The sequence below is a fragment of the Babylonia areolata genome, chromosome 27 (genome assembly GCF_041734735.1).
Source record: "Babylonia areolata isolate BAREFJ2019XMU chromosome 27, ASM4173473v1, whole genome shotgun sequence".
In the NCBI taxonomy this organism is placed as follows: Eukaryota; Metazoa; Mollusca; class Gastropoda; order Neogastropoda; family Buccinidae; genus Babylonia; species Babylonia areolata.
In genome coordinates this window covers 19,818,751-19,846,498 of record NC_134902.1, presented here as the reverse complement: position 1 = coordinate 19,846,498, position 27,748 = coordinate 19,818,751, and the positions used below count along the sequence as shown (strand labels likewise).

At 44.4% G+C, this 27,748-nt stretch overlaps 2 protein-coding genes across 2 annotated transcripts in view; one reads left to right on the top strand and one right to left on the bottom strand.

The window, feature by feature from the left end:
- Positions 1-27,748, bottom strand: part of LOC143300964 (U1 small nuclear ribonucleoprotein 70 kDa-like) — a 70,356-nt gene that overhangs the window by 24,899 nt on the left and 17,709 nt on the right. Inside the window, exons 4-5 of the mRNA XM_076614918.1 lie at positions 26,707-26,771; positions 10,564-10,626 (exon numbers count right to left, since the gene is read on the bottom strand). Coding sequence (XP_076471033.1) covers positions 10,564-10,626; positions 26,707-26,771 — 128 coding nt within the window. The remainder of the gene's footprint in view (positions 1-10,563; positions 10,627-26,706; positions 26,772-27,748) is intronic.
- LOC143300963 (potassium voltage-gated channel subfamily A member 1-like) overlaps positions 5,244-27,748 on the top strand; it is a 64,774-nt gene continuing 42,269 nt past the window's right edge. The window contains exon 1 of the mRNA XM_076614916.1: positions 5,244-5,673. Coding sequence (XP_076471031.1) covers positions 5,623-5,673 — 51 coding nt within the window. The 5' untranslated portion in view covers positions 5,244-5,622. The remainder of the gene's footprint in view (positions 5,674-27,748) is intronic.

Here is a 27,748-nt window from a genome sequence, read left to right as displayed (position 1 = left end):
CTTTTAACATGTTTTTATCCCGCCATGATTTTGGCAGCCATATGTTTGTTTGTCTCTCCCCCTCCCACACACACGCATGCGAACACATACAAACCAGCACACACACAAACACCTATTGTGTAAGTAAAGAGGGCTGACGAAAATCCAAAGCACGCGGAAAAGAATATATATATATATTTTTTTGGCATACTTCCGTATCGAAAGACGAGGACATTACTTGTTAAGAATATAGTTACCTAAACCAACGGAAATGAAGTTTTAATGAAAATGTGTTGTTTTCGTGCATTCTGACATCTTAAAAAATGTGTGAAAGCAATTTATATACTAGGCATGGGTAGAATCAGGCTGCGTATTCATTTTGGTGGCATCCTAAAAGAGCGGAACGAAAGGACCTGAATTCGAAAGCAAATTTGCCTGTACGATTATACCAACGCGTGGGTGCACCAACACTTGCCAGCCAGCGAAGAACGAAAGACAGGGACAGAAAGACGGGCAAAGATAGAGACTAATTAGTCGGTTAACACCAGAACTGATCCCTTTTCCCCCTCTGCGCCCCCACGCCCCTCTTTTTTCTTCCTGAGCACTGCTTCGTTTCCATGATAAACCTGATAGTGTAATGGCCTGTTTGAAATGTCTCCAGGACCCTCGTTTTCTATATATATATATATATATATATATATATATATATATATATATACACACACACACACACACACACATATATATATAAAATCGAGCAGCTTAAACAGTGATTACCCCCCGCCCCCCTCCTCCACCATTTCCGCAATTCTTCCCTACTTCGGTCGGCTCCCCAACGCATGCCTAGCGCTGCCGTCACAAAGCCACATGAGGCCAACACTGATCAGTGCCAGGTCTCTAACATACCACTCACTTGCGGAGATCCGGCATCGCGGCTGGGCCGGTTCCAGCGTTTAGTTCGTTATGCCAGCTCTCGTTTAGCATGCCCATGTCACACCTACCATACCAAGGTATCAAAATAGTGGAGTCCAAGTCTATCTGGGATTCCCTTCGATACGAGATAAAAAAGAGAGAACGCGCGTCAAATATATATATATTTTTTAGAATAAAGAAAAACATGACTAACATTCTTAAGGACGTTTTGGAGGCCTGCTTCTCTGTACCTTTTACTTCCTAGTGTGTGAAATGACGGGAAGTGCCAGGCATCACCATTTTGACGTTTTGCGCTTTTGTCCATGAGAAAAAGTTGCATTAATTGTTCATTATTCTGAAATCTAATGATTTCAACTACTACATGATTCACTGATGTACGTATTATCTCATTCTGTGTAAGTAGATTCAACCACAAATCACGGTGTGCAAAGACGAAAATACGTTGCAAGACAAGAAACAATCTCGTTATCTGAGTGAACAATTGAGACACAGTAATGTCAATGAACTGGCAAGTCAGTGACCTGAATGAACTTGCCAGGCACTGATCTGAATGAACTCAACTGGAAAGACAGTGACCTGAATGAACCAGTAAGACACTGTGACCCGGTGAACTTGCAAGACAGTGAGCCGAAGGAACCTGTACGATAGAAGAGAATGCGGGGCGGAAAAGACCCCATGAGCAGTCAGAAAGAGAAGACCAGAAACAGGATGGCGAGTCCTGGAGAGGGAAGAAAGATAAAAGGTGCTATATACCCGAAGACCAAACGAATTCCAAAAATCTTCCGACACAAAGCTGATTTGTTCCAGCCAGCTCCTCTGCCAACGCATCAGAGCATCTTGTCTGCATTAGAAACCCCCATGTTCGTTCAGCCCCGGTGCCAGTGTAATAAAACATCTATATTTTTATTACCAGGAGAGAGAGGGAGACAGAGAGAGAGAAAGAGAGAGAGAGATACAATGTGTGTGTGTGTGTGTGTGTGTGTGTGTGTGTGTGTGTGTGTGTGTGTGTGTGTGTGCGTGCGTGCGTGCGCGCGCGCATTATCGAAATCTCTCTCTCACTCCTCCCTCCATCCCTTCTCTCCCAACGTGTGCTGCTGCTCTCTCCTCGCGTTAGTTGTGGCGGCCGGACGGAGGGGGTGGGGGGGAGTGTAGAGATAAAGGTGTGCATCCCGGTGTGCATCCCCACACCTTTTTACTGGCGGCAGTCCTCATCACGTTCAAGTTGGGGGGTGTGGGGGCCATGCTAGGCTGGAGTGGCAGTTCAGTTCCAGCGTCATCGGCCCAACGAACCTCCAACTGCATCTCCAGGGGTGGCGCGCGCCAGAGTTAATCGAATCGAGCTCGCACGTGTTAATGTTTCCCGCGACGTGGTGGCTACCTGAGTTTCGCCGTTTTTTTCTTTTTCTTTTCACTTTCATTATGATAATCATCTTATGAAATTCGTTGTACAGTTTGTGACTGCTTCAACATTTCACATCTGTTTAAGTGCTCCATGCGTTTCGCAGTTTACAAGTTTTGAATGCATTTGATTACTTGTGATACTGTTTGTGAAGTGTTCAACAATGGTGAATTTCATTGCGCAAGCTTGTTAAGAACAAATCCAAACACGTTCTCACCGACTGGTGTCTGTTGTGTAAACGCATCCTGCATCCAAAGGAATAACAAGTTCGAAGCTCCGTCAGTATACCGCTGTGCTGTACTCACTAGGCTCTGCTGGTATCGAGGTTTCTGGCTCGTAAACCTCCCGTGGAATTCGATTGTGGAAGTGTTCCAGGACGGTGATGATTTATTTCTTTGAAAATGTGATCCGAGAGCTTTGTCAGACACACGCAACCCGAAATCAGCCCGTGACGAAGACGTCTGTAGCCAGGTGTTCCTCCGACAGTTATCTCCTCTGTTTCGCCTTGCGTATGTCTCGGAGGTTTATTTATAAGCACATTCATTTTTAGAACCGCTTTCTCTTTTAATTCTGTTTCGTTTTTCACTCTTCGTATTCCACTTCTTTTGCATTTTCAATGGCCTTTTTTTTTTTTAGTGTGTGTGTGTGTGTGTGTGTGTGTGTGTGTGTGTGTGTGTGTGGTGCGGGGATTTATTTCACTTTCTATACCCTCTGCAATAACCCCCCCCCCCCTTACCCCCCACCCAGTTCCCGACAGTTCCTGCCCTCTCAACCCATCTCCGAACTAAGGCCAATATTAAGTGCACGTTTCGAAAGAATCGTCCGTTCGAAAATGAGTTAAAATAATATCAGCGATAAGTTCATTTCGTGTTCATTTCGTGTGCTCTGTTGTTGAATACAAAATGCACTGGCTCTTCGCTTCTTTTCCAACAAAAGCGTGAACACTGAATGAATGGCAAAACCTAAACCTAACAGTGCCTTGAACTGTAACTGCAAAACGTTCGTGTAGGTTGGTGACCTCAAGCAATGTTCCACTCAAACCATACCAGAAGAGCTCGCTTTTCTCAAAAATGAATGAGTTCACTCAGAAATAGAAGGGGAAGAGGGACCGAGACACACGAAGCAGGCAGTCTCAACAGCACTGATGTACAAACGGTTGGCGTGCTGTGAATCTCACAAGCCTGACCATCCCCAATCAGTCAACAGTCACAACAGGTTTTTCCCCAGGGCCCCTATCTTGTCATCGCGCTAAGAAGATGGTTTATTTTCGTTCGGCTGAGGGTATGTGTGTGCGTGTGTGTGTTGGGGCGGGGGGAGCGAGTCGGAAGGGGGAGAGCCCTGGGGCCTGGTTTCTTTGATGCCGAACACACAGTGACTGATGTCTGGGATTTTAGCGGCGATAGAAGGTTGGATCAAAGGAAGCCAGACGTGGGATAAAAATTTTAGAACGTTACAAATCCTCCCCTAACCCCCCCTTCCCAAAACTTTGGCCGAATTAGTTTCTCAATCTATCTTCCCTTCTCATTTCATTCCGTGTTTTATTGTCCTAACACATGGTTTTGATCTGTACTTTGTTGTCATCAAACATGGTTTTGATCTGCACTTTGTCATCAAACATGGCTTTGGTGTGCTTCGGACATGCTGACTGTACGAGATGGGTCACGATAGCCGAGTGGAAAGAATCCCGAGGGTCCTGGGTTGGAATCATTCCCGGAAGCGGCACCTGGTGGATAAACACGTATACACACCGGCTCGTGCAAGGTCACCCATGGCCCTCCAATCACCCTTTGTGTCTATAAATTACTTATAATATATTTTACTAAAATTATACGGCAGGTCAAATTCGCTCGTTGAAGACTTCACGATCTGCTTCAGGGTTTGGTGGGTTATGGAAACACTGTTCCGTTCCCAACACTGAACCAGGGACACCAAAAAAACGTACCCAGTAGGCTAAGCTGCAAATCTTTACACTATGCATGCATCGAGGAAAAATAAACAAGCAAACAAACTAACTGATAGCCGTTACGCTGTCAAAACAAAGCTGAAGAATGAGCGCACTCTCATTCGCTCAACCATGGAAACGATAGTGCAGAGCAAAAACAATGGCAATGTGGTTCGTACCATTCCACTCAGCCAGTTCCACGAAACAATGCAATACTGTTTCATAAAGTTGCGCGATTAGAATCCTATACGTGGAAGATAGTCGCCATGGTGTTTTGACGCAGAATTCGTAAAGGGGCTGTGTTATACTCGAGAGTAAAAACAACAACAAAAAACACCAACGTCTAGAACTGGTGCCAATATTCCATCGTGGAGAGAGAGAGAGAGAGAGAGAGAGAGAGAGAGAGAGAGAGAGAGAGAGAGAGAGAGGTGGGGTGGGGGGACAACCACACAAAAAAACCCCGATGCCAGTAAAAATTGCCGGTTTCACAAACAGTAAATGTGATACCACCACCCCACCCCTCGCTCTCTCCCACTCTTACCTCCATTCATCTTGTACCTAGCACGTGGGTACGTGGGGTTGGGAGAGGGAGAGAGGGAGAGAGAGAGAGCAGGAGACATGGTGTTTCTTGACAGTTTTCCAAGAGAGCTGCGTCTGCTCCGGAGCGTGATGATGGTTCAGATTCGGCAGTTAACCAACACGGGATGCACTGCGCTCAACACTGGGAAGTTTTATGTCATTACTATCCTCTTTTTTTTCTTTTTCTTTTAATAATTAAAATGCTATTTCAATGCCAGTAACTTTTCTGAAAATCTGTCCACGTAAAAAAAAGAAAAGAAAAGAAAAATCACTTGTTAAGGAATGAGGAAGTCTACAAATGTACCCCCCAAAACAGAGTGAAATCAAGTGGAAAAATGACTGAAACAGACGAGGATATCAACATTTTCTCCGTGCCAAAACGCCAGAGCAGTTTCAATGTTTGTTTCTGTTGTGGTGGTGGTGTTTCTACATTTTTCTTTCGCCATTCCATTCTGCCATTTAACAGCTACAAAACCTGAGGCGCATCGAAACCTTTTTCTTCTTCTCCCAGACACCATAAATCTAGAAACACATGTTTTTGTCAACAAACATGTGAAAAAACCCAAAACATTCGCATTGAAAGTGACACACGAAAACCCCCGAACTTTTTGACATCTGACCTGCATCCGCATCGTCAACCAACTCAAAAATACAAACGAAGCTGACAACAAAAGTAAACGAAAGTACAATGGATCGTCTGTCAACGATTCGATGGATAAGATGATGGAGGTGACAATGAGCTAGGGATGTGCTGTTGTGGTGGTGCCGACATCCAGGGAAACTCCCGACAATGGCCATGCACACGAGCAAAGGAATGCCCCTCTGGTTCTGGGGTGGCGAGGTAAGACTTTTCACCCGTTTTACGATTTCATTGTTTTTCATGCCATCAATTTCTTCTGCACAGCCAATCTCAATCTGTCTTTTTGACTGCACGTGCAAGCATCTGACGCCACATGTATGCCACAGTGTCAGTGCATGCTTTCTGCGTGCAGTTTTTCTGTGTGTTTTGTGTGTGTGCGTGTTTTGTGTGTGTGCGTGTGTGTGCGCGCGCGCAAGTCCGTGGAAGGATTTAAAAAAAAAGAGAAGAAAAGTGTACTGCAACAAACGCCCACAAATGCGCAACGTTCCAAAACAGAACGCTCAGGAATTCACGGCATGGCTGCCTGTCAAAATCACTACGACAAAGAGCTGTACATGACTTCGTCCGAATGACTGAGACAGAGGTATCATAACCAATAAACACGGGAATGCCTGAAAATGCACACATGACTTCTGAACATCGTCTGCTCCCACTTCCCCGGCCCCCGCACCATTTTCCGGTCGACTTACTTCCTCTTTTGGCTTCTGAACACTCCCAGCCCCGTTGCCCAAACTTTCACACCAATTTCCAATTGAACTATGTCTTCCTTTGCACAAGCTGACGAAGAGTGTCGCACGTATATGCGCGAGCGCGCAAACAATAAATGTTCATCAACATGTTCATCTAATTTTAACGCTAACGCTGAATACCCATTCGATGAATCTGAATTCGCTTTAAATGTAAGATGATCAATCGGAGGCAGGAAAAAACACAAAAAACACACAAAAACAACAACAACAGGGGCTCTTCTGGCACTGCAGGCAACATCACAATATGCGATCTTTCGTGTCTGAGTCTAGAGGCATCCGATTTAAATGTTGCAAACGGGCAATGGACCAATCCATCAAACGACGTGAAGTTGGCATGACCCACATTTTAACTCGTGATTCGGAGGTATTATGTATATGGGAACCAAAAATCCCAGCTATATCACTGTATGTGATTTGTTTTGAAGGGATGCGGATATTATGGTGGGCTCACATGTTAATCTCGATTCCTTAAGTATGTGCCCAACAACCCCTACCTAGGCATCCTCATCTCCCATGACCTCAGGTGGGGTGACCACATCGCTATGGCCACTAAGAAAGCCAACGCCACACTGGGCTTCCTGAGACGTTACCTCCGCCACCTTCCCACAGGCTGCAAGCGCAGTGCGTACCTCTCTCTCGTTCGTTCTGTCCTGGAGTACGGTGCCATTATCTGGGACCCCTATGCCAAGAAAGACACTGACGCGCTGGAACGAGTCCAGAGGGGTGCAGCGCGCTTCATCAGTGGGGATTACCGTTCTCGCACATCTGGCGGCACCCAGAGGCTACTGAAGAAGCGAGATCTTCCGACCCTACAAGACCGCAGAAAGCAGCTCCGCATGTGTTTCTACTGTAAGGTGGTTGAAGGGCTGGTGCCGGCCATACCTGCTCAAAATTTTCTGACCCAACAAAAACCAGGCAAACTGATCCACTCTACCAGAGGCCCAGGGTTTGTGTCTAGTAATCGACACATACATTAGAAACAACGACAGGTGCTTCACTATCACGCCTACCACCCCCCCCCCCCCCCCCCGCACCCCCCAAAAAACCCCCACAAAAACAACAACAAACAACAACAACAAAAAACAAAACAAAACACACAAAAAACCCAACAAAAAAAAAACAACAACAAAAAAACAAACAAAAAACAAAAAAACCACAACCAACCAAACAAACAAAACAAAAAAACTCCCACCCACAAAACCCATCTGGTTCCGAAAAACACGTTCAGTTCACATGGAACTCAACATCTAAACATCTAAAAGAGTGACGAACCACTTTTAAGACAGGCCTTGCAAATGCTGTGTGTGTGTGTGTGTGTGTGTGTGTGAGGGGAAGGAGGTGGAAGAGAGAGAGAAAGGGAAGGGGTATAAGTAGCGCTGGTGTGTGAGTGAGTGACATAGGTATGTGTGTAATATACACGCGCAAAGAAATAAGAAATCTTCTCTGATATCACTGCCAGTACAAAGTCGTTAAACTGAAGAACGAACATTCACGCGCACGCACGTATGTACAGTCAACCTGACGCACGCAGCGTCAGTCGGTGTCAGTGTCAGTCTCCGCCCCCCAAGCCCCTTATCTCTCTCTCTGACAATTTACAAGGCTCTGAGTCCTTTCTTCTCTGTCTGTTAGTATTCGTTATCTCTGTCCCTATCTCAGTCTCTCTCTCTCTCTCCTAAGTATAGGTTTGGTTTCGTGTGTGTGTGTGTGTGTGTGTGTGTGAGTGATAGAGAGAGAGAGAGAGAGAGAGAGAGAGAGAGAGAGAGAGAGAGAGAGAGAGAGAGAGAGAGAGAGAGAGAGAGAGAGAGAGAGAGAGAAACACACACATCACCACAGCAGTTCCATCACATTCAGTTTTAAAAGAAAAGATAAAAAATATGCAACAGCATTGGAGGTCATCCTGACCTACTTTGGGGTGGAGGAAAGAAGAAAGAAACACACACACACACAAACTCGATGAAAATGGGTTTGGATGTTCTTACAGGATCCTCCTCACCGCTCACAGAGTGAAAACCCGTGTCCCGCTTACTCGCCCCACTGAACGGGCCAATGTGCAGCTGCCAAAGAAGAGCATGGTTGGCAACGCTGCGATCTTCGATTAGATAGACTTCATACACTGGTCACAGTTTTCACTGTTTCCCCTCTCTGCTCTTGCTGGAAGTGTGTGTACATGGCAGCAGCCACTTAGCGGTGGGATGTGAGGGGGTAGAGGAGTTGGAGGGTGGTGGTGGTGGGGGGGGGGGGGAGTGAAAAAGTTAAAGGGGGTGTGGTGTGGTGTGGTGGGGAACAAGGGAAGCGTAGGGGGACATAGCGAAGAGTGACCCACATGTGCCACTAAAGGGGGCGATCCACTGTCAGACACTTTCGTTGGACAAATATGGTGGATCAATACACTGACGCGTATATAAAGTGTCGACACACGGGAACAGAATCAGACAAATCTTGTTTCTAATTCGAAATGTAAAACGCTCGAAAATAATATTACGTGTGAACGGGTAACACCCCTGACAATGTCCATCGCTGTCACTTGCGAACAGTCTTCACTGCTGAATCGAACGAAGACACTGCCCCATTTCGTTGATTAAATCTTACGTTCTGGACGATTCTTTGTTGTTCGGACCCCCCCCCCCCCTCCCCCTGCAACACTACAGGATGGGATATTATGTGATACACAGTCACTGATCCACACGTTCAGTCAAAACAAACTGGTGCGCATCAATGCGAATGCGTGCACAAGTGGTTACCAATGCACGAGTGCGCGTACACACACACGCGCGCGCGTTCACAGAAGAATAGGACTTGACGTGTACAGCGACACTTAATACACAGAGACATACTGGTCCTAAATAAAGCACAGCACGCAGACACACAAAATGCACAACGAGACAAGACCCGTTATTTCTAATGCACGCCGACAAACAAACATTCATTGTTGGAATAGGTTGAAGAACACTCTTCATAACGCATTCAGACAAAAACGATACGCAGTTGAACTGGTTTCAACAAAAGAACGAACCACAAAGCTTATGAGCCAATGTTGTATGAGACAGTGTGCTGAGAGAGAGAGAGAGAGAGAGAGAGAGAGAGAGAGAGACAGACAGACAGAGAAGCGAGTAGAGGCGAACAGTTGGGGGGGGGGGAGGTAGGAAAAGAGTTACTTTTTATGGGGGGCGGCGGTCGAGGATGGAGAGGGGAGCTGGGAGAAAGAAAACTGAGTGGAATGAGAGGGGAGGGAGGGGGACAGAGAGAGGGTGGGGAGGTGGAAGCAGAACGAAAGAGGAACAGAAGGTGAGGTGGGAGAGAGAGAGGGAGAGAGAGAGAGAGAGAGAGAGAGAGACAGACAGACAGACAGAGAGCAAAACAAAAAACAACAACAAAAAACAAAACACAACAATTTCCACGATCCCTATCCACCAAACCTCCTTCTCAAGCAAAGGCATAGAAAGAGGCAGCATGCTACACGCCAAACGCCTGATAGCCAGCACTTCACTACATATACACTGAGAGACTCGCATTAAAACAATACGTTGGGGACACGGTAAGACACCGCCTCTTGTCGTTTCCCTCAGTTTATTGATCGGGGAGAGCGACTGGCTCGGACCAAGGACGTTCAACCCACCCCTTTCTTTTTTCCTGGGTGGACAGATTAGACGGGTGGGGGTCCCTACTGTCTCCTGTATTAGTTATCCTCCCCCATCCCCCAGTTAGATAATAAAACTAAAAGCAACAGCTTTGTCCACAAGCAATTAGATGGTCAAACATATACATATCAACATTTCTGGTCCCAAGCAATAGCAGCAATGGGGTTAAATGGGAAACATCGAGAAAGGGGATTAAATAGAATACGTTCAGCAGGAAAAAAAAGAAAAAAAAAAGAGAAAGGGGTTAGATGGGATATATTTAGAAGAGTGAGTGTAAAGGTAAGCAAGCAGCTATGTTTAAGCATAAAATGGTCTGCGTTTGAAGCTGTGTTCCACTCCAGTGACATGTTCCAACAAACCCCATCCATACTGCCTTCAATCCCACATAACTAAATAAAAAAACGATATGATTCAAAGTTTCAGTTTCAGTTTCAGTAGCTCAAGGAGGCGTCACTGCGTTCGGACAAATCCATATACGCTACACCACATCTGCCAAGCAGATGCCTGACCAGCAGCGTAACCCAACGCGCTTAATTTTTTCAAAGCCATATGCTAACTATATCCTATGCCTCCTCCCCACACACCCCCTGGTTGTGCATGCTAGTCATACATAATTAATAGTTAATGCATCCACACACACATATTGAACACATGCACACACAGTAAAATTTGTCTTGCATGGAAGGAACACATCCAGTACTGACCTTTTTGATCGCCCCAAACACCTCAAACTCTCGTCGAAGCTTGGATTCGCTGGTGTCGTAGTTCTGCAAACAAACATTTTATAAATTGTTAACAATACAGAATTATAACGAAAATGACTTTACCTGTAAATATTCAATCACCTGTGTCTGCAGAATGCTGAACATTCGCTGTCCGACTTTTCAAGGCGTTCTAATGCGATGGGATATTACATGATACACTAACACAACAACATCCCATCCTGTAGCTTATCAGACCTGATCAATACATGGATGCCGCTCATCTACAGCAACACCGTGACTAAGTTCTCTTTCAAGGGTGTGCATGCAGGATTTATTTCCAGAAACCACGGAATAATGACATGGATGGTGGGATCTTAAATGTTTCTGTCTGATCGGGGGTGGGGGCTAACGCACTAGCAGGTCTGCACACATGTTGACCTGCGAGATGAGATTAAAAAAAAAAAAAAAAAAAAAAAAAAAAAAAAAAAAAAAAAACAACCTCTCAACCCACCAGGCGCCCAAGCCAGGATCTAATCTAGGGCCCTCAGACTGAACGTACAACACTGGCAATTTCGCCAGTCACTTTTCAGCTCAGTCCACTTCTTGCCCCTCCCCCCTTCCTCCACTCTCTAACTTCACGTTCAAACGCAGGCTGTTGCACACAAGTATACATGGAACCCACACCCTGTAGGGAATGAAATAATGCTTGGCAACATAAAATATGTTGAGGTCTATTTTTGAAATCTGTCGGAGGTGGAATGTCACGTGCACACAGAAGGGAATGGCGTTAAGTCTCTTGTTTTGTTTTGGGTTTAGGTTTTCCTTGGATGCTGTGGAACGAAAACAATGTCCTCTCTCTCAATCCCTTTTACTTGTATGGACTGTGCTTTTTCTTTTTATTTAAATGAAACAACAACAATAAAAACAAGAAAAAAAAAAACAACAACAAAAAACAAAAAAACAAAAACAAACAAAACAACCCCAAAACAAACAAAACAACAAAAACGTTTCTTTAAAATAATAGGAATGAAAACAATATCCTCTCCCTCAACCCCTTTCACCTCCATGGATTTTGCTTTTATAAAATGAAGTTTCTTCACAAATAATAACCAGGGACAGAAAAAATTGTGCTCAGGGTCAGATAAGAATTGATCAGGGTATCAGAACATACTTCTACTTCCTGTTTCTCTTTTTTCATTTCTCTCCTTTCCATAAGTCTAAGGCAATAACCATCTAATTTTGTAACTATACTGCGCGCGTGCGTGTGCGTGTGCGAGAGAGAGAGAGAGAGAGAGAGAGAGGAGAAGAGAGAGAGAGAGAGAGAGAGAGAGAGAGAGAGAGAGAGGAGGAGGAGCAAGGTTGAGTATCAGTATCAGTAGCTCAAGGAGGCGTCACTGCGTTCGGACAAAACCATATACGCTACACCACATCTGCCAAGCAGATGCCTGACCAGCAGCGTAACCCAACGCGCTTAGTCAGGCCTTGAGAAAAAAACAAACAAACAAACAAACAAAAACAACAACAACAAAAAACGGGGGAATAAATAATAGATAAGCTTGCATAAATAAATAAATAAATAATAATTATAATATAGAAAAAGGTAGTAGTAATAATATTAGTAATACTAATAAAATGATAATAATAAAACATAAATAAATAAATAAATAAAACAATGGTGATAAATAAGCGGATAAATGTAAAACATGAAGACACATTCACACATACACCCACACATGCATAACAGAAATGCACCAAACATGCAGTTTCACAGATATGAAAGCACAGTCAAATACATATAAACGTACATGAGCTCCAACACACACACACACATTACCTTGCACCTCCTCTACCCCCCTCCTCCACACACTCATTTCTAGTCTACGTATCGCGGCTTCCACGGCACACACACACACACACACACACACTCACAGAGATGAACACTTACTTGTACAAGCACATATGAAAGCACAGTCAAATACATATAAACGTACATGAGCTCCAACACACACACACACACACACACACACACACATTACCTTGCACCTCCTCTACCCCCTCCTCCACACACTCATTTCTAGTCTACGTATCGCAGCTTCCACGGCACACACACACACACACACAAACACACACTCACAGAGATGAACACTTACTTGTACAAGCACACACACACACGCCCATATCTCCCACCCCCAACCCCACAAACGTACATACAAAGATATATATATATATATATACGTTCCAATATCCTGTTGCTCCCACAGTGTAGGCATGCATACACTCACATACCTCATCCTCTACCCCACCTCCCCCCGCACTCCCACCTCCCCTCACACACACACACACACACGTACACATATCTCTCCTGACACTTGTGTACACTTTCACTCTCGCGCATTCACAAACGCACTCAAAAGCACAGACCCACACAGACACACACGCACAGAGGCTGCCACTGACTGGCCGCAAGAGGGATAGGAAAAGATCTCTGATGCCAAGAACGTGGCGTCTAGTGTGTTGCTCAGTCTATTGTATTTGGAAAGGCCCACAGAGACTCTGTTCCGTTTTGAAGAAATTTGCGCAATGTTGGTTTGGAAATGATGCCGATATTTGTTTGATTTGCAAAGCATCGTGCTCTACCTTTCATGTTAGACTTGCGGCCACTCCCTCTCTCTGCTTCTATTTCTTTGAGGCGATCGATGGTGTGATGGCCTTGTACCTGTTCTTTTAGGTATTCTTTGACTTTTCTGAGGATTTCCGATTTTCCTAGATGTAGGCCGCTCGTTGGTGTTGCGTTACCAGCAAGTCTGTCAACTCGCTCATTTCCCTTAACACCTGCATGTCCCGGGCAGTATGACCATGTGAGTTTTTTAATCTGAAAGTTGCGCATTGGCTTCCTCTGGCTTCATTCCGTTTTCTATTTTCTGTATGAGGTTCATTGAGTCGGTTAGAATCATGGCATGTTGGTTTCCGGGCGTATGGATGGACGATAGCCACTGGAGGGCATGTGTCACAGCTTCAACTTCCATCGTTAGGCTGGAGGTTGTGACTTTGTAGGCAGCATTCTCTTCCCAAATTGTTTTTCCATCTTGTTTCGCAGTGAATCCCCAACCAGACTGGTCTTTGGTGACTGAGCCATCTGTGTATATGATGATGTCCTCTTCTTTACTGTTTTCTTCTATAAGTAGCTTCACTTCCGCATCAGTTTTGCCCTCTGGCTATTCCCGACAATGTCTTCCTAGAGTGGGTGAAATGACTGTGTTGAATAGATGGTTGAGGTTTTCGGGGTTTTTCTCCCATTCTTTTGTTTCTTTCAGGTCTTGTAGTCGGCATACTAGCTGGATTGCGTCTTCTGCTTGCCCCATCCATGATCTTCCTCGTCCTAGACGGCTGCCTTTTGGTTCTTTGACTGCGTCATGCAGTGGGTTTTGAGGGTTGAGTATACTCATACTGAAAGGGAGGATGTGTGTGAGACACATGAGGATGGAAGGAAGTGGCAGACATGATGAGAGCAATGCCGGGAATCCAACGTTCTGACAGTGGCAGAATTCCTCCCCTTCACGCGAACCCCCACCCCACCCCCACCACCCCTAATCCCCACCCGCCCCCTCACAAACACACACACACACACACAAAAGATAAATAAACATTTAAACGTGTCTCGGAACAAAGTTACCCAGTGATACGATTTTCTGCAATTCCATACATTGCAATACAAAACCAGTTTCTGTCTGCCGTTGTTGAATCTCGCTCAATAACTGTCAGTCAAAAACGCAGAGGAAAAAGAAACAAAAAACAAAAGAATCAAAAACAAGAGAGAGAGAGAGAGAGAGAGAGAGAGAGAGAGAGAGAGAGAGAGAGAGAGAGAGAGAGAGAGAGAGAGAGAGAGAGAGAGAGAGAGAGAGAGAGAGAGAATTTATTCACCATTAATCTGCCATGTTCACACGGTCAGTTAAAAAATCAAAGTAGTATTGAGCGACAGGCTGATGCCACCTCCGTTCTGGGTTATGGAAAGCGAACGCCAGGCCAACAGTTTTGCTTGTGCTTTGCCTGTACGCGCGTGTGTGTGCAAACGTGCATGTATGCGTGCGTTTGTGTAGCGGAAAAGAGAAAAGGAGTGTGTGTGTGTGTGGGGGGGGGGGGGGGGGGGGGGGGGGGGGGGGGGGGGGCAGGGGAGCAGGGTAGCGGGGCTATGTATCTACCGCGTGCATGAGTGTAAGCGAGAGCGCGCCGCCCTTGCATAAAGATGAAGAAAAAAAAAAGTCAGTCTTTCGGACACCCCCCTCCCTTCTCTGTGTGTGTCCGAGCATGAGTGCGTGTTTGTTTTTTTTGTGTGTGCTTTTTTTCCCCCATTATCTTTTTCATTTGGTCTCTTGTTTGTCTGTCTGACTGTCTCTCTCAAACATGGCCAAGAATGAAGTGGAAAGAGAGAGAGAGAGAGAGAGAGAGAGAGAGAGAGAGAGAGAGAGAGAGAGAGAGAGAGAGAGAGAGAGAGAGAGAGACCAGACAAACAGACAGAATCACAGAGACAGAGGAAGAATAAAAAATACAAGCAATAAATCGTCGGGCTCTATGTCGGTTACACGGACAAAAATAAGCTGTGCCAACTTTTCCTTAAGGGAAATTCCAGAACCAGTTACTCCAGATGAGGTTGGGAGGGAGGAAAAACGAATGGAGGGAGAAAGGGAGGGAGGTGGGTGTATGGTAGTTTGGGGGGTGGGCGGGGGAGCGGATAGTAGGGGACGTAAAGATGGGAGGTGGCGTTGCAAACGTCTTGATAGTCTGCACCATGTGCCAATTCAATCTTCGGATTGAAAAGGAAGGGGGCGGGGGGGGGGATGGATGGATGGATGTGTATGTATGAGTGGAGGCGGTGAGTGGTTGGGAGGGGAAGTCTGAGAGAGATGCGCACACGCACTCACACATACACGGGCGCGCGCGCACAAACAAGACCGTCCAATACCACACACGTCAGAAAACGTAAGCGCGCGCGCGCACGCACACACACACACACATACTTAAAAAAGGGGGCGGGGTGGGGGAAGAGTACGACTGCTGAAAAACCCACAGATGAAGCACCAAGCAGCATGAGTATCCGCATCTCAAGTCCTCCACCTCCTTTTGCCCTGTTCACCTGCACCTCATATATAACCCTTGGGTGTGTGTGTGTGTGTGGGGGGGGGGGGGGGGGGGGGGGGAACACCAGCTCCTCGTGCAATGACAAGTTTCGCTTTTTCTTGCAGTCGCCAGGCATGGCTCCATTTCACGCCAAATACCTCTTAGCTGTCTGTCACCTCCACAACCAGAACCTTCGTCTTTTTTCTGGGGGGTGGGGGGTGGGTGTGGGGGGGATTTTTTGGTTGTTTGTTTTGTTTTCGTACCGAGGACAGGCTTTTATTAAACACATGATAGAAAAGTAAAAGGTGTTCTAAACAAGCCCTGCAAGTGTGCTGGCAAAGCCTGGTTTTGTACACAGTCCCCCAATATGTGTTTTGCGCGCGCGCGCGCACACACCACACAGTTACATGGTCACACACACACACACACACACACAACCACCAACATGTACACAAACACAGCTTGTTGTTACTCTGCTGTTTATGTGTGATACTTTCTGAATAAAGATTTGATTCAACCAACCATCACGATCAATCACAACAAAAGACAGACGCAGACAGTAGACACAGACAGACGCAGTATAGAGGAACATTACACAAAAGGATGTTTAGATCGTCTTCTTTCGACATCGAATGAAAAGTTACCACTAAAAGTGATTTTCAGTGATCGAGTTCTGTGGAAAAGGGATGATCAGGGGATCAACTTCACTTACACTACACGCACCGCTTGTGCTCCATGTATCAAGGCTACGCTGACGCAGTCTCATACAAGTCTGCGCTGCTGTGTTCAATGTCCCAAGCCACCAATGTGTCACATGTCCAACGTGTGTCCGAGACCGTTAGTCTCAGGGTTAGCGAAATAGCAATGTTTTCCTTTCTTTCCCCCCTTCCACACTGGCGTACACTTTCAAACACAAAAAATGGAATTTAAGTTTATCATCGACGATGTTCTGTGGCGAGTTTTGTTCGGTTTCAATGAGGAAAACTACATGATCATTACTGAAAATCCAGTGGTTTTTGCTGTTGCAATTCGGAAAGCCATATTAAGAACGAAATTCCTGCGACTCTTGCTAAGCCCAACTGTGGAATGGAAGAAAAAATAAAATCATATATATATTTGTAAAGATTCTGGGATTCTAGTTCAGTTTCAATATGAAAAATGCAGATTTTAAAAATGTTTTTTTTTAAAACCACACTGTACCAGTAACTGTAGAGCAGAAAGGGAAGGACAACCTCTCACACAGTTTGGGTCAGAAACAGACCAGACACGGCACACATTACCCACTGCCAGACAAGAGTGCAGTTCACTGGCAGCGGTTTCCGCGGTCTTCCAGACACAGACTATCTTGACTGACAAGAAAATTAAAATTTATGATTGCTCTATGTGTCTTTCCTTCAGTTGTACACCAAAACGCGCGACGACGGACCGAAACAGCAAATCTGCCAGTCACACGCACACACAATATCAGTAAATCACTAAATATGTTCCACGCGGAGAATACGCCCACTACCATACGTTAAACTGATATGCAAGAAATCAGTTTTCCAGGCTTCTGCACATCCCACCTGTCTGATGTTAAAACGATGATAATGCAGACTGAAAACACCATCTCTGTCGAAAATATAATATTACGACGAACTTTGAAAAAGAAAAAAGACACAAATGAAAGGGAACACACACACACACACGCACACACACACACACACACTGTCGGTCTGCAGACGACCACCCACGCATGCCAACACCAATCACTGGAGTCCTGACACCTCATTACGAGGACTCCCCCCTTTTCTTACGCGCTCTCTCTCATTCGCTGCGGAATACGCATGACAAAAACATCTGATCCAGTCTTTCCTCCAGTAGCATGTTTCCAGCTCCATGCAAATGAAGCGACACTTGGCCAAGCCAAGCAGATGGGGATGGCGTGTGTCCTTGATCCAGGTCTATCCCCTGGGAGTCTGAATGTGCCCAACATGAGAATGCCTAGCAAACCACAACACTTCGAAAAGGAACGCGTGTGCCTTGTCCCTGACCTAAACGGAGCGTGTTCCAACTGGCAGAGAAGTTGTTTTCACTACTCGGACATGGACTGTTGATAATTTCTGAATATCATGCTCTCCCAGAAAAGTTCAACGTGACTGTCCACTATTAATTATCTTTTCCGTTCTCCCACTATCTCAAAAGCCAAGCAGATCATTTATATCAACCGAGGAGACCAGTGCGGACAAGATCATTTATATCAACTGAGGAGACCAGTGCGGATAATAAGCATAGAAACTGAGGAAGTGAATCTTAGTAACTTCCATTTTTTCCACCCCCCCCCCCCCTCCAACCCCCTTCCATCGTATTCTCTCATTCACGCAATTTCTTGAATGTTTGTACATTATGAAATTATATGAAAATGGAGATAACTCTCTACTACTAATTGAAAAAGCAGAATTTCGTTACCATATGCACCAATTCAAGACAATCATGCAGATCAAATATATATATATATATATATATTTTTTTTTTTACGTGGATACCAATCATGAGAGAGAGAGAGACAGACAGACAGAGAGAGAGAGAGAGAGAGAGAGAGAGAGACAGAGACAGAGACATACATACAGAGACAGAGGCAGAGAGACAGGCAAGGAGCGAGAAAGAACCCAACGCTCAAACTGTTCAGTTTCCACCGGGAGATCAAACTGTTCAAACACGACCTGCTAATTATCTATTTACCTGCTGCTTGTCTTTTGCCGCCGACTGTTTGCTTTTACTTCAGGCGCCTAATCCTCCTACCTCACAACCCCCCTTCCCCTTCAACCCCTAAACTGTCAGCCAACGGATCCATTAGAAACGCTCTCTCTTGCAGCTAATTTATTTATCCCTTTCCCCTTTCTCCATGCTGTGACAAGTGAAGAAACTGTTTTTGAATGTGGGCACGGTTTCCAGGAAGATGGGTGGGTGGGAAAAGCGTAGGAACTGATTCAAGAGCTTCACGAGAGAGAGAGAGAGAGAGAGAGAGAGAGAGAGAGAGAGAGAGAGAGCTGGGGGGAGATTGGAAGCATTTGAAACGATACATTTCACAACTCTCCATCTGTACACAACAAAATGCCATTATGAAACACCAAGTCTTTCTCTCGCACACACAGAAGATGTAAGGTGTATGGGGTGGGTGGGCGAATTCTGCAACATACAAGGGACAAGACTACCGGAAAGAGAGCGAGATAGAGAGGGGGAGATGGAGAGACTGTGTGTGTGTATGAGAAAGAGAGAGAGAGAGAGCGAGAGAGAGAGAGAGAGAGAGAGAGAGAGAGAGAGAGAGAGAGAGAGAGAGAGAGAGAGAGAGAGAGAGAGAGAGAGTGTGTGTGTGTGTGTGTGTCGCTTCCCCGGACAAAACTAGGACTGCCGCATGCACGTTCAACACTCTCGTGGCCTCGCCGTCATCATAATCCACCCCTGCCCACTCGGCTTTGCTGAAAGCGTCGCTGGCCGTCGCCGATCTGGGTTATCGACATCAGCAGCAGCCCACCCGTTTGAGCCGTTACAGGTTAGCTGACCAACACAATCCCTTTTCTCCCTTCTTGCACAAAAGGGAGGATGGAAACAGGTGGTCGCGGTGTACCTCTCACGCTTCCTTTGCCAAGTGGAAGGTGATGATGACGATGATAATGCTTACCAGCAACAACAGAGTATTTTTCAAGTGTTTTGTTGTGTGAGGGTTGGTCGAACATCTGTTTGATGCGGCGTCTCGTCAACTGCACCTGATTTGTGGATAACGGCTGGATGAATGCTTGCCGTTTTGACGACTGCTTGGCCACGTTTTGTGAGCAGGTGGTCAATATGGCATTGACAAGTCTCGCCACAGAGAGAAACAAAACAAACTTATCTGAGTCGTGCGGCTATGACATATGCTCCGTCCTACGGCGCAACTGTGAATTAACAACATGACCGTATCAGGCTAATGGTAACGACTGCGTTGCTACTTCTTCAGCGCCTTCCCGGAAGATGGTACCCGACTGTGATCCGTTACCGGGTGTGTGGATGTGATGGGCTGTGATGTGAGGGATGGTGATCCCGTTAACAACCGCCCGGCCCCCTTCCACCCTCCCCTTCCTTTTCCCACAGTACCTCCGCGTGCGACATGGTACTGATTTCCCGTTAGAGATGTGTTTGCTTACAGTTATCAAAAGAGAGTGACACGGTCTCTTCCGAGTTGTGCTTAATATGTCGGATTCTAACACAGATCAATGTGTCTAAAACCCATTCCACTGTTACTCAATAAACTGTTGGAACACCCTGACAGGGAAGAGAGAGAGAGAGAGAGAGAGAGAGAGAGAGAGAGAGAGAGAGGGTGGTAGTGGGGACAGAGGTTAAGATAGTTCAGAAAGAGAGGGAGGGCGGAAGAGATAAAGTTAGTGACAAGGCAGGCGACGGTACCGTTATCAACCAGCAATTCCTCCTCCATAAGCTGAGTTCACAGTCTGTTAAATCGTATCCCCCGGTCCCTTGTAATTGATAACACGGGGGGTGGGGGAGGGGGGATACCCTTGAGAGTCTATGGCAATTCAGACCTTAAGGGTTTCTTTCATCAAAGCTTTCCAAGCTTATCAACTCACTCAGTGCTTGTATTATAGCGCTATATAAAAATAAAATATCATTATTATTATTATGATTAGTATGAAAAAAAAGAAAAGAAAAAAAAGAAGAAAAAAAAGAGAGGATAAAATCAAACAGCTCTTCTTCAGTCTTCTTCTCAAGTCTACACGCTGCACATAAGTGAAAGTAAGCACAAGTTAATTGTGTCTGTCTGGAAGAGGAAAAATACACACCCCACGCCCCCTAGAAAAAAAAAAATGTCTGAGGTAAAGCATGGTGCTGTCTGTCACCACCGCCATTTGTTTCCATCAGTGCTGTTATGTCAGCTCGGCTCACCTCACCTTTAGCTCTCGTCACGCCAACTGTCATGCGCTTCATTATCTCTTCTTCTTCCTCCTTTTTTTTTTTCTTCTCTTAATTGCTTCACCCCCTGCAATTCGCCGATACGGATTTGTACTGCACACTGCTTGCCATCTCGAAATTAATGGCTACCGTAATTTTTCTTTTCACTTGACGTGACTGCCTCTCGCAGGGTTGATTTTTTCCCCCATTGTTTGTCATCACCCGTCTTCTGTGACTTAAACTTCCTTTTCCACCTCCGCCCCATCCTATTTCCTTTCTCATGGGAGAGGGGTAAAAAAGGGAGAATTTTTTTAAAAAGAAAAAAAAAGGGGGTGTGTGTGTATGGGGAGGGATGGCTGCATTTCCGTGTTCAAGTATACGTAATCTGACAGGGAATTATTCTTAAATGAACAAGACGACTGTCACGCTACCCACAACAATGGAAAAGAAACCGATGCACTTTACGAGGTTCAATACTCTTTCCCATCTCATGCTATCCCTTCCTTTTGAAGTTTATCTCACCGTCTCCTCTAACGCTTACCAGTCTGAACAGGCGCGAGGCGCAGGATGTGTAACAGAGACTCGCTGTCTGGTTTTACACTCGGATTCCCGAGTCGGCGATATGTGGTTGCCGTCACTGGTTTGTGCACACAATGGCTGCTGACAGAGCGATCCGACAGACCTCGTGTCAGTCATAGTCATCGAAACAAATGCTGAGTTAACCCTCTTCGACTCGATAAGATGCAGACACAGAGACAGGCACGCGCGCTCAAGCACGGGCGCACACCGGAAGAGGAAAAACTAGCAAGAAGTTATGATGTAGAATGTTTCAGATCTGTTTTTAGTAGTTTGTTCAAATAAAGTTATGAAAATAGTGAATAAAGGGTATCCTGGGGTAGACCATTTGATGAAACAAAATACACATCTAAATTTATATACCAGATTAACTGTGTTGTTCCAATGTGTCGGAGTTCATGCAGACGATTAAACTAGATGAAACGAATCATGGCTTTAGAAAGTCAACAACAACAATACTACTACTACATCAACAAGCAAACTGATCGATTGAAATGCTTTTATCCCAAGTCTGACTGTATCACACAGCTGGAAACCTCCCTCCACACGACTTGAGAAATCAGACAGAAATCCTTAAGCAACGGTCGTTCGTTTAACAATAACCAGTATACACGTAGTTAGTGCTCTTTTGCCGAAAACTGCCGTTTGAGAGTGGAAGAAAATTATGGCAAGAGAGGGGGGAACGGGGAGTAGGGGGTGGGGCAGTGGTGTAAAAGAGAGAGACCCTCGAACGAAAAGACAGCCAGCCAGGCACTGAGAGAGAGACATAGAGATGGGGGAGGGTCGGCGGGTGTAATGAAAAAACTGTTTTTCCTGCCACTAACGGAATTTGGTTAAGTCTTAAACTCCAGTGATTCCATTCAAAACACAGAAACCGCAGCTGACAGGTGTGCAAGACCTGCATTAAACATCCACTTCAAAGAAAAACCTCCAGAAGCAAGACAAAATGTATAATCAGTTGATTAATGTGTACGATTACTCAAAAAGACCATACTTTACAATCGCTTGTATGTGCACAAATGACCGCGCGCAATGTGTTTACAACAAATTAACAAAAACAGTATTGCTTGAACATGTTGGAAACCTACGGTCCCAATTTCCTCCAATTCTGTTTTATGGACACGAGTAACTGTTAAAACTAATATGTCGACCTCACACAATGTGTATTTTTCTGTGATGCAAACCTTATTGGAGACTAACTGGTCAAGTAATGTCACCCCTAAACCACACCCGAAACGTAATAGGCCTTGTCTGTCTCTCATTTGTATCACTGTTGTAACTATGTGGTTAAAAACAAAATACCAAGCACTTAACAGCTTCGGTTTCAGGATTGGGAGTCAAGTATACTTCTTTGTCTGGTCATGAGAAAATGCTGGGTGTGTGTGGTGAGTGAGTGAGTGAGTGAGTGAGAGAGAGAGAGAGAGAGAGAGAGAGAGAGAGGCAGAGAGAGAGAGAGAGAGAGAGAGAGAGGCAGGCTTACTTCTGCTACTCCGACCAGTGCTAGGGTCCACACATAAGCTACTAATTATTGTACACCTTATACACAACGAAGGACCCATTTCTCCGTCACCACCGTGGATCGATCGATTGTGTTCGAATCTTTTCTTCCTTGTAACCATCACAACTTCGTCGTTATAAACGTGATACCGGCCCAAACCAGTGCTCGCCTGGCAGAAGCATCTCCTGCAGCTGGTGAAAGATCATGGACTAGACTCTTGAGTAAAGGACTCAAACGAGACCGGACACCAAGTGCTCATTCTGAGTGAGCTGTGTGTGTGAACATTTTAACCCCACAGAAAACTAATCACGAACATAGTGCCATGCAGTTTGTGACCGAAAGTGAAAGAAATGTGTTTCTGTGGTGATGGATACAGCGTCGAAACCAAGGCCGCGTCCTTGGTGACTAAGTGTGTGTGTGTTGCTTGCAGTGACAGTGAGCGTCGTGAGGATTATACCCATCCCCATGTATCTGTTGCATGAAAGCCTTCACCATGAGCATGCTCACCTACAGTACTGGGGTAAGGCCGTCCGTTCAATGTAAAGAGTCCCCCCAATCCCCCTCAAATGTGTCATCCTTTTTTCTTTTTTAATCCGTCTGTCTGCCCATCTCTCTATCTTTCTTTGAGTCTCTCTCTCTCTCTTTCTTTGAGTCTCTCTCTCTAACTCAGACACACGCACACAAACTCGACTCTTTCTCTCTGGCACACGCACATTTGTACGTATCCAAGTACACACATGCTGGCGATGGCAAACACACACACACACTGGAAAACACTGATGTACACTTAGACATTCAACCCTCTTCTATGAACAGGACAACAACAAATAAATCATTTTGTCCAACACTCGTATTGAAGATTTACTCATCGAAACTGGACAGCAATCCAGTTTGCTGAGTACTTCCCGTATCAAGTAACACTTATCGGTTGCAACCGTTGACCTCAACTGCTTGTCTAACTAGCTGAACTGTGAAACATCTTCCATTTCCCAGTACGATTTGTGCACTATATATCACTTTTAGAGAGAGAGAGAGAGAGAGAGAGAGAGAGAGAGAGCAACTCGTGCGCATCAAGCACCCAACCATCTCCCTCACTCCTCTCTCTCTCCGACATGCCAAACAGACGGCTGACGCAAGCAAGCCGCCAGCAAGCACACAAGTGGGTTTGCCAACTGTTGTGACGTCAACACAGCAACGTGACATGTTTGTTCACTGAATGACGACCACAGTACACGAAAAGTCCACACCTGTCCGTTACCCCCCCCCCCCCCCCCCCCAATTCAGTTCGACTGGATAAACACGAGGCGGGAAGTAATTACTGATCAATACCTCAGAGATACGTTAGTCCACGCCTCCTGGTGACTCTCACTCAAGGGTCGATGATTTGCTCACAGACAACAAAACGTCAGTTGTCGCCACCATTGTCATTACGATAGGAACTACGGTTGTGGGTTTTGTGTGCTGTACTAACCGAACAAATAACGTCAGCACCTTTCACTGCCTTTCTATAATGAATTTATTTTCATTTTTATTTTCATCAGTCGTGTCATTCTTCGGGCTTAAAAACATATCAAAGAGAAACAAGACTGAAAAACAAAACAATGTAAATACTCTGAATTATGAAACTGTCACATCAAAAATATACAAACGAGGGGGAGGGGGGAGGGGGGGGGGGACCCGAAGAAAGTAAAGAATACATTACTAAAAAAAAAAAAAAAAAAAAAAAAAAAAGAAAAGAAAAAAGGTCAAAATCAAATCTAACTCAATCTACATGGGGAGGGGCACATCAAGTAATGATAAACCCTAATCAGCACACTGCCACAGTATCTCCTAGTCTCCAAGAGTGAATTACCCATAACAGCAATGCTGAACAGGTGTATCGACACAGGCATAAGAAATTACCATTAATGTTTGCTGCCATTTTGCATTGTTACATTAGATCTTTTTTTTTTCAACAGTAAACCTGTCAAGGCCTGACTGAGCATGTTGGATTTCGCTGCTGGTCAAGCATTTGCTTAGTATGTGTGATGTGGATTTGTCTGGATGCAGTGAAGCTTTCTTGAATAATTGAAGTTTTTTAAACAGTAAACCTGTGGGTTCTTTATACAGCACCCATCTCCCACTACCATACACACACAACTGTACAATTTGATCATACACACACAACTGTACGTTTGATCATCAGAGTACAGTAACCAATCAAGAAGAATATCACAGACTGCAAAGTGAAGATAAAAAGAAAAGCAAAAACTTGCAAATGTAAAACAAAAAATGAAAAGAAGAAAAGACACTATCAGACTATGACTACCTTTGCGAATGAGAAACCTAACAATGGTTATGATTATAAATGTATAACGATGATCAAATCACAACAGGACTATTAAGTATGATAACTTAATAACAAAGGTCAAATCACAGGTGGACCATACCTCACATGACTGTTACAAGGTCAGTCAGTTTTTACATCCTATTTTAATAGTAAATACACAGGAGAAAAAAAAAAAAGGAGAACACCCCCTCAGACCCCCCCCCCCCCCCCCCCCACAAAAAGAAAAAAAAAAAAAAAAAAAAGAAGTATACATGGAAACACAGGATGAAAGAACACAGTAAAATGTGAGCCAGAATGGGTGGCAGAGTCCAAGGCACACAGCAGCAGCCAAACAGGCAGAAGACGAAAACAAATGCCATCTACTCAATTTATATTGCCTTTCTTTTGCTCCAAAAACACAGGAGACCTCCAATTTAGTCAATCTAACACATTCTGATTTTTGGATTCATGTTTCATGTTCGTGCTGTAGCCAAAAAAAGTGAACTGCTCAACTTTTTTTTCTTCATATACCCCACTTTGAACCGTTCAATGGGTGCTCTTTCATTTGTTGCTGATAATAAAGGCCACCAAGCTGGAGTAAGTTTATGGAATGTATTCAGTAATTGTGAACGTGTGTGCTCATTCATTAGTTTTACATTGCTTCATAAAAGAACAGAAACAGCAACAGAAAAAAGTCTACATGTAGCAAACTGCTCAGCTACAACAGACGACCATGGATCAACCCACAAGCTGAAAGCTTGAGCTATTGCAGACGCCTTTTTCCGCAACTAACATGCCGGTCTTCAATGACTCGCTTATAATGTGTGATGCCATTCACAGTTTGAATGGAAAGCCCATTCATAACCTGTTCACTATACATCTATTAAATCAAGTTTCTGTATCGTTTGCTGCAATATTATATTTGTAGTGCTTACACACACTCTTTAATCAGATAGAAGAAGACACAGTATGAGCTTTACTTAAATCTATACTGTCAGTGTACTTTCACTAAATCAGCTTAGCTTCAACCACCTTACCTACACTATTTAAATGTATTAGAAATGTCATCTGATGTCAGTGTTTGGTCTTCACACATATGCATTATCTTACCTTATGTTGTTGCTTATCCGAAACCGAGTGGTACTCCTTCCATGTATTATGTATACATGTGCTTTACTATTCACTTGTGCTGACATGTTGTGCTTAATGACATTTGTTTACTTGTGTCTGATCAGTGCACTGTTTTCTCCTTCTTCTCATCTTTGTTCTTCTATTCTCATCTAAGTTTTCTCTTTTATCTTCTCATAACTATTGTAAACAAAACAACAGAAAACCCTTTTGTGACTGGCCTCTACATGTTCCTGGCCTGCGCGGGGATTCTTTTCTATCCTTTTATCCTTTAAATAATCAGTAATTCTTTTGTACCGTCCCCCTTTTATAATAATAAACCACTCGGGACCATGGTTACATATAAAACATATAACTACAAGCATGTCTTGTTTTTTGTTGCTGCTCAGCTGTTTTTACAGACTTATTCAGTAATTGGGAGGGAATAAATCAGTCTGGAAAGATAACTAGAGAAAGACAGAACAGACAAAAAACAGCCAATACATACATATTCACATACATTCATATTTATGCTCTCCAGGGACACAGCAACCAAAACATTACAAACATGAAAACCACTTTTTACACACGCACACAATCACCCTGAGACACTCACAATTCTGGCAACGAAGAGAGTCTTGTAAGGATCTGTTGTAGCACCTGGGATGTTGTTGGGGTCCCCTGGAACAAAAACAAAATCGTCCCATCAGCACTCAGTCACTGCATTAATAACCATGCTGCATAATTACATCATGATGATCAATACATCTTACATGTCACAATACAAAGATTTTCATGATTATTTCATGTGATACACATGTAATAACTCCACCACCACACAAGCCACAAGTGTTTAACAGCACCATATTCAGAAGTTGTACGCAGGCATCTGTCTGCCCCTGGTGACGTGAACAAGTATCACTAACACCACACACTCCCCTCTTCAAACACATGCATGTGCATCTGCAAACGCATACACTCACACTCCCCTCTCAATCCATACGAGTGTAAACAGTTGCTCCACATGAACATGCGCTTTCAGCTCTGTACATACAATGTTGAAGCATATGATGTGTAGCTTAGATTTAAACAGTGTTTTCACATGAAGCAGAAAGTTACAATTAAAACTCCTGTATAATGAAGACACTTTAGTAGACTTAGAACACTGACTGGAATATTCAAAAGACATAACTAATAAACTGAAAACAGGGAGCGATATCTTTTCTCTGACTTTCTGGAATTACTAAATCATATTTTCATTCTATCTATACACCATCAGCTAAATACTAAAATAGTCATATATGTGAACTTAGATAAAATGAAAAATACATGTCCATTTGAACCAGCCAGCACTGCTCTGGAAAGGTAAGACTGATTTGTACAGAAAATACAGAAAAAATAATACAATGTTTCATATCATTTCCAAGTTTTGCTCTCATAACAGCATCACTAATTAAGTATAACAGGAACACTAAGGCTTCCATATAGTGTTTTGAGCTGTACATGTGGAAATATAGACACATCAGAAAGAGAAACTGAAGGTATCACTGTCATATCATCCAAATGCAAACCCAAGCCTCTGTGAGGTGAGAGACAGAAAGTAAGGTACTCCTCAGGTATTAGCATCGCAAAATAAACATTTCCTGTGCAACAATGAG